Source organism: Enoplosus armatus, chromosome 2 (assembly GCF_043641665.1).
Source record: "Enoplosus armatus isolate fEnoArm2 chromosome 2, fEnoArm2.hap1, whole genome shotgun sequence".
Lineage (NCBI taxonomy): Eukaryota > Metazoa > Chordata > Actinopteri > Centrarchiformes > Enoplosidae > Enoplosus > Enoplosus armatus.
In genome coordinates this window covers 22939231-22949482 of record NC_092181.1, presented here as the reverse complement: position 1 = coordinate 22949482, position 10252 = coordinate 22939231, and the positions used below count along the sequence as shown (strand labels likewise).

Here is a 10252-nt window from a genome sequence, read left to right as displayed (position 1 = left end):
GGCCATATCAGTATTTTTTACCTTTACAGTTTGTGAACAAAAAACCGCTGAACAACAAGGGAAAAGATAAATGGCTGCATTTATATAGCTCTTTTATCCAAAGCACTCATGTGCCTCTCATTCAACCATTCACACTCACACACCGATGGCAGCGAGCTACCTGCTGGTCTGACCATCGGGAGCATCGAGGACACTTTGACATGTGGACAGGAGGAACCGCGGACTGAACTTGCTCTACCTCCTGACCCACAGCCACCCAACATACAGTATGATCACCCTGCACCTGTGACAGGCTGCTGATAGCAGGCAGAAAATTGTCAAGGTAAAAATGTTGTTAGTGTATGAGCTTTGTAACATGTATTCAGGATTGAAATAGTCTGGTTTTGTGAGGTAAACTGTCATAGTTTCTTCTTGAGACGGTTCTTTGGGTTCATTTCTGGTGTTTGTGTGTGTGTTTTTAGGGTATGATGGGTGTAGTGGGCTGGATGTTGCTCCTACTCTCCCAGATGATGGTGCCTGTGGCGTCCCAGAAGCCTCCAGGCCTCAGTGTGGGTGTGATCATGGGCCAGACGCGCCATGTTTCTGATCAGGAGCTCCGTCCACCGCGGCGCCCTGATGATGCCCTTGACGTCTCTGTGGTAATACTGAGGATCAACCAGACAGACCCAAAGTCTGTTATTACACAGGTGAGAAATGCTGTGTACATTCACCAATATTACACACATACTATCTATCACACACACAGAGTCTTGTTTGACACCTGAGTGTGTTTCACTGTGTCCCAAGGTGTGTGAACTTCTGTCACGCACTCGTCTCCATGGCATTGTGTTTGCTGATGGCACCGATCAGGAGGCCATTGCCCAGATCCTTGACTTCCTCTCCGTTCAGACACAACTTCCAGTCTTGGGAGTCCACGGAGGCTCCTCTATGATTATGGCTGACAAGGTGAGTGACCGTAACACACACAAGCACAGACATGTTCAAGCAGACACACAAAACATGCTCCTGCTTTTTTGGATACACAAAGTTTGTGTTTCAGAGATTAGGGAGTTGTTGTCCCTCCTCTTAGCCACCTTCAAATGTTGAAGGATAATGCCTTTCTACCTACACTGTATTCAGGTGTCCTGGTACGTTAGTAATTGGGTCAGACACTTGATATTTAGAAAGTCACTCCACCTGAAATGCAGCTCACGATCCAACATAATCCACTAGACTACAGCATGAAAAATGACTCCATAAACCACACAAAATATACACATTTCGTAAAGTGCCTGTTTTTGAGATAATGTGTATGTGGTGGGAATATGAAATAATGTAAAACCACAGCTTTTGATAAATGTTACATTTTGCTTCCTGTGAGTTACTGTAAGCTCTTTCAAATGGATGTCAAATGGATATTTTGAGGTTTGTTTGAGTTAAGAATGAGCATTGTTCACTTACGTCATATATAAACTGTCCGAGGATGTTGTTGTCAGCATGTTATAGATTAGAAAATGACACGCTAGGAGGTTTTTGAAGCTTGTTTGTGCTATCACGGCTGCTCTGTCAGATTATTTTTGTTCAAGTTTAGAGTAGAAACACTGCAAACACGCTGTATTGATGGCTGATGTCACCCTTTATGTTGCTTAGCCTTTGAAAAGGTTACATATTGCGCATTTAAAACCTCAGTATTTGTAAGGTTAGTAAAAATCTTTGCATTTAACTTGCAGCATTCTCGGGTACATCATTTTTATTTCAACAGATGATCAAGCATTGTTTAAATATGTAATAATGTATTTTCTGCTTAGTCTAAAACTGGGCTATGCAAAGCCTAAAAAAGAAAAAGAAATCCTGGGCTGAATGTAGCTGTGTCACGTCGAGTGCTCAGTGGGATGCCGGAAAAATAGATTCCTAGTTTCAAAAGAAAAAAGAGAAAATATCCTTTAAGATTAGATTTTTGTTTTATTTTGGTGTGATGCTCAAAGCAAAGTTAGGGATGTACATCTCTTTCTTAGCTGAATTCTCTCTCTGGTACTGACTCTGTAGACCTCGCTGACTGACAGACTGACTGAAGAAGCTTTGATAAAAACACAACTGGTTCTTTAGCTTTTAAATCTCTCAGGGCACAGCAGCCAAAACACAGGAACCAATAACTGCAGCTATACAGCAGCCTTTTGAAGTACTAGTTGATGGGGGATGCAGTGTGTGTCTGTGTGTGAGAAAATACAAGAAAAGAGACAGAGGAAGGTAAGAGAGAGATTTTGCTTGAAGGTTAGGGGACTGAGGTTGCAACATGAAGGTCACTGGCTGGAATCTCTCATTGAGTATAATGATAGGGAAAATAAATCAATTGTGTTTTTCCCGCCTTCAATCGCTGCTGTTGATGTGCCATTAAACGAGGTACTTAACCCCCGACTGCTCTAATTGAACTGCTCAGTGGTCAAAAGTACAAGAGTGCGGCCATTCTTGGCAGCTCCCAGGTGTGTGCGTGAGTGTGTGTAGCCTGTAACTAACCAGCCCCCCACAACTGCTCCTGCAGGTCTATCCTGTAAATATAAAAGTCTTCCTGTCTGGTTTAAATTAAGGGCAAAAGCAGCCCCCTGGCAGGCAGGTACAGAAGCGCAGTGAGTCAGCAAATCATTGAAAAAGCATTGTTGTTAGATTGGTATTTTTTCTGAAGTTCTGATTTATCTGCACCTGCCAGAAGGACATCATTCAAATACGTGGGGAAAAGGTGTGAGAGGATGTTGATATGTTCCTGTGTCCTTTTTTATGATGATTTGAACTGCAACTAAGGATTATTTTTATTATCTGTTGATTATTTTTGGATTAATCAATTCATTGTTTAGTCTATAAAAGGCTACGTTTCAGCTGTAACACTGAGACACGATTTAAAAGACTACACAGGCTGCATTATTTACCCTTATTTAGAGGCAAGCTGGGCTTAAACGCTCCTCTATCTATTCAATGTGATTGTTTCTTATCCACACATGTTCTGGGAAGGATACAGACTATTCAGAATGATTATAGATATATTTTGGAGTAATCACTGTGCTTTACTAGCTAAGCTAGACAAAAAAACAACAACAAACAAAACAAAACATAATATAGCCTACATGACATTATTAAGGGATTCATCAAGGCATGGCGTAGACCCAGTGGACCCCTCTGGCCTAGGAATAATAATCCCAGAACTGACTGTTGCTGACTTCATTAATTTTTAATTCATTTCATTAGTTTTTATTTTTTGGGCATGTAAGTGTGTGCTGCAGTGTCATACCTGCTGCTGTGTGTGTGTTTGTTTCATTAAAGGGTTCTATATGTATTTCTGACTGAATGGATATAAATGTTATTACTCAGAATCTCAGTAAAAAGATGGAAAACACTCTCCGTCACAACTTCCGAGATCCAAAGGTGATATCTTCAAAACCCTTGTTTCCTTCCTGCACTAAAGATACTAAATTTATAATAATATATAATTTATAATGGTACAAAGCAAATTGTCACATTTGAGAAGCTGCAACCTGCAAAGGTTTTTGTTTGATAAATGACTGAAAGGATTCATTCATTATCAAAATTGTTTGATAATGAATGAATTTTTCTATTGATTGACTTATTGATTAATCAATGAATCGTTTCAGCACCTGATGTGATCTGTTGTAGCATGTTCCTATCTTGCCTGGTGACTGAGCCAAACGACTATTATGGAGGTGATGAGGACTCTCAGTGAGGTTGACACATGTTTTGTGCTTGACACTCAAACTGTGAGGGTGATCTCATCACACTGACCGTGCTGCAGCACTGTTCTCAGCTATATCTGCTCCTCTCACTGATTTCAGAATATGATACACATGTGAACGGCAATGGTGTGAATAGTTAGAATAAAAAAGACCAACAGCAACTAAAAATCTGGCTCCATGTAATACTTCTTGGCTGTGCGTCTGTTGCTTTCATACCTGCTGTCAGTAGTGTAGTGGTAATCTGGAGGATCAAAAGAAAACCCAGTGGGCTTGTAACAATTCAGCCTGATTACTGTGGGCTAACAAACAATATTGTGCTTTCTGCAGCCTGAGCTGGCAGAGCCTTGTGCTCTGTCTCCACATACACACACATGCGTTCTGTTAATGTCGCAATCAAGTCTATAGTATAGGAGTGAACAATGAGCGGCTCATCCCCTGTTACCTTGGTTATCCTGGCTCAGTCCAGTCTTCACATCATGTTTTAGATGGAGAGCAAAAAACAGAAGGAAGAAGATGATGCCAAGAAAATACAGAAAAAAAACTTCAGCAGGCAGGCAAGTGCTCTAAAATAATGGATATACGTGGAGGTGGGCAGAGCAAGTGTGAAATACTTGGTGTTAAAGCAGCGTTAATCTGCCAAAATGCAAACTTAACTGTCATGGTTATGTCACATTTCAAGTAAAGGCTTTCTCTAGTTGTCATTTTTATCAGTAAGTGGTTGCATAGCCATCACACTCTATCACATAAACAGGAGGAGCAGGCATCCCTGAAAACTGTGATAAACAAGATTGTGGAGACCAGTAACTTACTTACCAGTAACAACCCCTCAGGTTTTAAAACGGGCATTTTTTATTTGTCAACATTTTCTTCCTTCTGAGCTCAGGTACAATTTGAGTGTTTTTCCTAGAAACTGGAATATTATCACCTGCTTTTCAGTTGGGGATAAAAGTGGGGTCAAACACAAGGTTTTGTTGTTTAGTTTGGTTGCATTTGCCAGGGCCGGATTTGGCCTTTTTATTGCCCTAGTCTAGCCTTGCTTTGGGGTCACTTCTCCACCTAATCGAAACCACCAATATCAGTGGTTTTGCAGTATTGCAAAAAAAGTGTAATATCTCTATATATTTATAATTAATATACACCATATAAGAAAAAGCTTCATGCCTGGGGGATCTTTTAGCAGTTATCTCATAATACAAACCCTCATCATCACCACTTTACCACTTTATATGGTTTGTCCACACCATCATTTATCTCCTGGGCTGAAATGAAGTCCCACTCAGTCGCTGTAGACCGAACAGCAATTCACATGAAGTAGACCCCAGACCTCCATATAAACAGCTTTCACAGATGTTTTACATGAACAGTCTTGGGGAAAAACAACCTTCTTTTGAGCTCAGTGTGAAAATGTTCAAACACTCTCACACACATGCACATCCACACATAGTCATTGTGTTAGGAATACATTAATAAACCAATGAATGAATACAAGGAATAATATGCGCATTACTAAAGACCTACAGGCATAAATTAGCTTTGTTTGTTTATGTGATTTAAGATGAAACATTGATCTACTGGCCAGGAACAAACCCGGGAAACCTTACCGACGCTGATATTGTTTTCACATTACAGTGTTTGTTTTTGCCTACACTGTAGTTCTCCTTGTACCCCTGCCAGAACCGGCAATGTTTGAAAGAAGTTCCACCCCAATTGGATCAGTCCTGACAAATCTAAGAATCATCCTTTTTTGTATTCCAAACTCATTTTTTTCTCCCCTAAATGAAAACAAATGGATCAATGTCACAACAGGTCCAACCTCCCTCCCTCTTTTTCACTCGTTCCCAGTGTCTGCCTCCTCCTCATCCCTTATAATGCATATAATCTACTGGAAGTTGGACGGTGTGCTGTGAGAAGGGAGACATGTTTAGGAAACACAGAATTGATGGGGAGATTGATGGAGGGGCATGTGTAAGCCCAGGAGAGGAACAGGATTAGTTTGGAATGGTGCACTTCCATTACTGAGGGGCCGCTTTGGGAAATAAGAAATGTTGTTGGCTTTGCCTCAGCCCCATATGTTCTCACTCATTCTCCGCCAACGTTGTTCATCTCTTCTTTTGACTTCCTACTTCTTGGTGTGTGGGGGATAGAGGGTGGGGGTTGGGGGTCACAGTGCGGAGCATAAGAACACGAACATGATGAAATGGAAGGTTGTGAATTAAACATGCATGTTCTTTCTGCTTTGCTCTTCCACTGTGGTGGGATGCTACCCTTGGTGTCTGCGTATTTGCATGCGTGCATGTGTGTGTGCGTGTGTATGTGTGTGTGTGTGTGCGTGTGTGTCCTAGCCTGGGATGTCCCATATCAGTAGGGGCCATTTGCCCAGGTTCTCTGCTCAATCACTTTAATATTTAACACCTGCTCCCCACACCTGCTGTCACTTGCAGAAGATACACTGCTGTGTCATTCACTCACTAAGTCCTCCCCCACTTTCACCTCTAATTTCTTTTTCCTGCACTCTAGCTTTTACTTCCTTCACATACCCCTGTCTCCTCCAGCCCTGTGTCTGGTCTCCTCCTGTTTCCATCTTTCTCCCTCCCCACCATCTCCATTTCCACTGCCACTCCATCCTTCTTTTCTGTCCTTTAATTTCGCCATGTCTCTCAGTCTTCTCGTGTCTTCCCGCTCTCGCATCCACGGTTGTTATTTTCTGGTGGCTCGGGTTGTGAGAGTAACAGCCAGCTATGTTAGAAGGCTTTGGAAAATCTTGCTATCCTTGAACCCCTGTGAAGCAAGATTGGATGATGGGTTTGTGTGTCTGTGTGAGAGAGAAAGAAAGAGAAAGAGAAAGAGAGGGAGGGAGGCAAAGACAAAGTAGCTGGGTTAATATGGTTACTATGGTGACTAAACCAGACTACAGCAGTTAGTTCTGTTCTGCCTGCTGCTAAGATTCTCTGGCTGCGTTTACACCTCAGGTATTGATGCCCACTTCCTTCAAGCTTGGCTGGGCACCACACTAGCCTTTTCAGGTTGTTTTTGTAAAGGTCTTCGTTCACACTGAAACCTGTAATGTAATGTAAAACCCGACAAACAACAAAACTGTGCCTGTGTTAAATGCAGTTGAATTCTCTGTCTGTTTCTGTTGTTCTACAACTGAACATGCAGAAACTAGTATATTGATGGTGACTCAGTTAGCTAGGCACTACTGTACTGTGCGAGTCAAATAAAATTCAGATGTCAAATATCAGATCTCATTGAATTCTTTTATGATTATGGAGTTATCTCACATAACAACATAAATACAGCTTAAAGGAATAGTTCAACATTTTGGGAACAAAAGTGTATTTGCTTTCTGGTGGATGATTTAGATGAGAAGATCGATATTGCTGTATCTGTCCGTAAATAAGCCGGTTAGCTTAGTGTAGGATATATCTAAGTGTAAAAATGACCGTTGGGTTTTTCGGTTGGCTATGTGCAGGACTGTTTCTTGGCCAGGCACAGTGACTTCCCGGAGTCTTGTCACTGTGAAGTTGCTAGGCAACCAGCAGAGACTTGTCCCTTTTCACTGTTTGATTTTTGTACAAAGTAAACAAATGAGATGTAATGTTATATAAACTGGATGAAGATGCTGGAAGGTGTATTTCCAAAAATGTTGAACACCAAAATGAACACCTTGAACACCTTTGTCGAGTGATCAGCGATAATCGATAATCGATCACAGTGATCAAGTAGGCAACAGAAAGTTAACAGAAGCAATAACTTTACTGCCATGCAGCCCATGACCGGGGACAACATAGTTTTCTCTGTCTACACTATACTTGATGAACAGACACTGACTTAACCTAAATGCACAATGAAATCTCCATCTGCAGTGGAAGCAAACATCTGCCAAGGTAGCTCTCTGGTACGGCACATCAAAGAGCATAGTTTATGTAATATTATATACTGTCCCTTACAAAAAATACATTGAAATGTAATAAAAAAAAGACATACATATGTAGACACTGACAATTTATCGTTACTTTACTATTTCAAACATCAACATTATTGAATAAATGGATCTAAGTTTACTTCCTGTTTCAGTTTTTGCTATTGCCTGTGGCTGAACGCCAGATGAGTTGCATCAGTAAGTACCAAATGCATTTAAAAAATGGCCCAAGATGGATCTTAAAATATCTGATTCCATGTGTTTTTTCCCCATTCTCATATTCATAATATATATCCAATCTGTTCCACATGTGAGCAAAACAATTGGGTCCCTTTTACCACGCAGTGTAAATGAAGCTGTAGTGGCTGTTACTCAAAGAGAAACACACACATTTTTTATTTGTGGTTCCAGTCAAATTTGTGAATTGGAAACAACAGCAAACAACTTGAAACAAAAGCAAAACAAAAGCAGAAGCCAATTTACGCCTTGCTTGTGTTAATAATATTTGTACTTGGCTATGACACCATGCACTGTCTGGAGGTTACCACTTACATACTCAAATAATCATCATCCCATTTTAACTTTGAGTGCTTTTCATCTTTGGACGGTGATGTTTACTCTACTTTTGGCTTGGAGACAGTCACTTTACTTTTCAGCACACTTTTCAAGTTTGCATTTCTGTAGGTTGGTCTTGTCTCGTCTTGTCTTTCTCATTAACCATGGTCACCAACACTGCTCATTGCAACCTACACAGCCTGACCTTTCTGATGCTGAATTGCAGTTGTTTACTTGACAGAAGAAGCTCTCCTTGGTTAGGGGCATCATCAAGCAGTTATATAATCCCTTAACCATCTGACAGATGATTGACAAACCTCACAGATTTATTGAAGTTAAATCGTAAGATTTTGGATTCTCAAATTTAAACACATTGAAGTAGAATAGATATTTGTATCTCTCCCTTGACAAGATTACCGCTCTGAAAAGATAAAGGATATCCAGAATGAATTTTAAGTGTATGATTGGCTGATTCAATCATATTTTGTTGGACTGGACCTCCTGTGAGCTACTAAATGCCAAGAAAAACACAAATTCAAGCAGAAAGCATCTGGGGGACAGCAGTAAGATAACAAAAACCCTGTGAAAAATATTACTGTTATTATATTTCTGGTCTCAAGGTTTGCGTGGCTGTTTCATGGCTCTGAATGTTGAGCCCCGCTAAAGTGCACTTTACTTACATCTTTTAATTTGCTACAGTCGTCTTTGCTGCTATCTCTGAAGTGGTTTCATTGTACTGTAGTTATTACTTAAATGTTGATGATAACAAAGGAAAAAAATAATTTATAAAAAGTAAAGACTGCACACCCTGCCCAGACCAACAGTGGGAGATCCGATTTGTCTTTTCTGAGAAAATCATAGATGTAGACAGAATACAAAAATTGCTTTGCATTATATCTGAATGCTGCTGAATGGATCACTGTCTTGGGGGATGAGAGAACAGCAATGCTTCGACGAAAAAAGCTGCTTCAGGCCCCAGGCAAAATCCCACCACTCTGCTCCCACTCTGAACATTACCCTGTAGCACACTATTGCTTTAAAGGAAAGAAATCTGCATCTAATAATGTGGACATCCAGTCTGATGGATCAACACAATCCAGTAAAGTTGTTACCACAGTGGAGCCTTGTATAGACACAAAGAGCCTGTCCATCAGTGCCTATGTGTCACAGTATTTATTGTTTGCAAGATTATCAAGACAAGGTCAATTTGGAGAATGCATGTATCTACCTGGCTGTCAATGTAAGCTGGTAATCATGTCTACCTATGGAGAGCATGTATTTCTGCTAGCCTGGCAAATATGCAGACACAATAGGTAATGCAATGCTTTGCGACCATATGCTTTAACCAAACAATTGTGCTTTGGGGAAGGGTCAGTTGACACAACTAACATCCCCATTGTGACTTAGCTACTTCTAGCAATTACAAGTACATCAAATTATTAATTACATTGCTGGCCATACACAACTAATAATAGGCTACTAAAGCGTGCACAGCATTAACTGCTTTAAGGCCCGGTCACACCAATATTTAATATGGCAAAATTCTAAGTAGCTTATAAGATGTGTTGCACCATCCTTTTTTATATAACCTTCACTGTCGGAGTATAAACTGCTCCGGTGAAGTGGAAATGTTTTGTTGTTTTAAGCCACCCTTTGCAACTCAAAAACACTCTTTCTTTGCACTGGTGTTGGATTCACAGTCCACAAACAAAAACAGCCAATAGTGAACCTCTGAGCATCACAGTGAGTCGGTGTCTGTTGACATTGGCCAGGCAACTGGCGCAAAAATACTGTCAGTCACAGCTGATATCCGACAGCTCAGTCTTTACGGTCCTGGCTTGCGGTGCGGCTGCCCAGTCACAACAGCCTAAACCTCTGCTTTATTCCTACAGTGATGCTGGGTCACACAAGTCAGCTTTGACACTGACAACCAGTGGCGTTCATGGGGGCAGGAATGGGTTGCCCTTTTTCCTCTTGGGTGCAAATTGCCCTTTTCAACTGGCAATCAAAACTTTTCAGGCCCTGCCCTGGCCCTTTCATAGGGCATGACCTTTCT

At 40.9% G+C, this 10252-nt stretch overlaps 1 protein-coding gene across 1 annotated transcript in view; it reads left to right on the top strand.

Annotated features, from left to right (window-relative positions):
• Positions 1–461: 461 nt before the first annotated feature.
• grin2ab (glutamate receptor, ionotropic, N-methyl D-aspartate 2A, b) overlaps positions 462–10252 on the top strand; it is a 64649-nt gene continuing 54858 nt past the window's right edge. Inside the window, exons 1-2 of the mRNA XM_070915774.1 lie at positions 462–686; positions 787–945. Coding sequence (XP_070771875.1) covers positions 465–686; positions 787–945 — 381 coding nt within the window. The 5' untranslated portion in view covers positions 462–464. The remainder of the gene's footprint in view (positions 687–786; positions 946–10252) is intronic.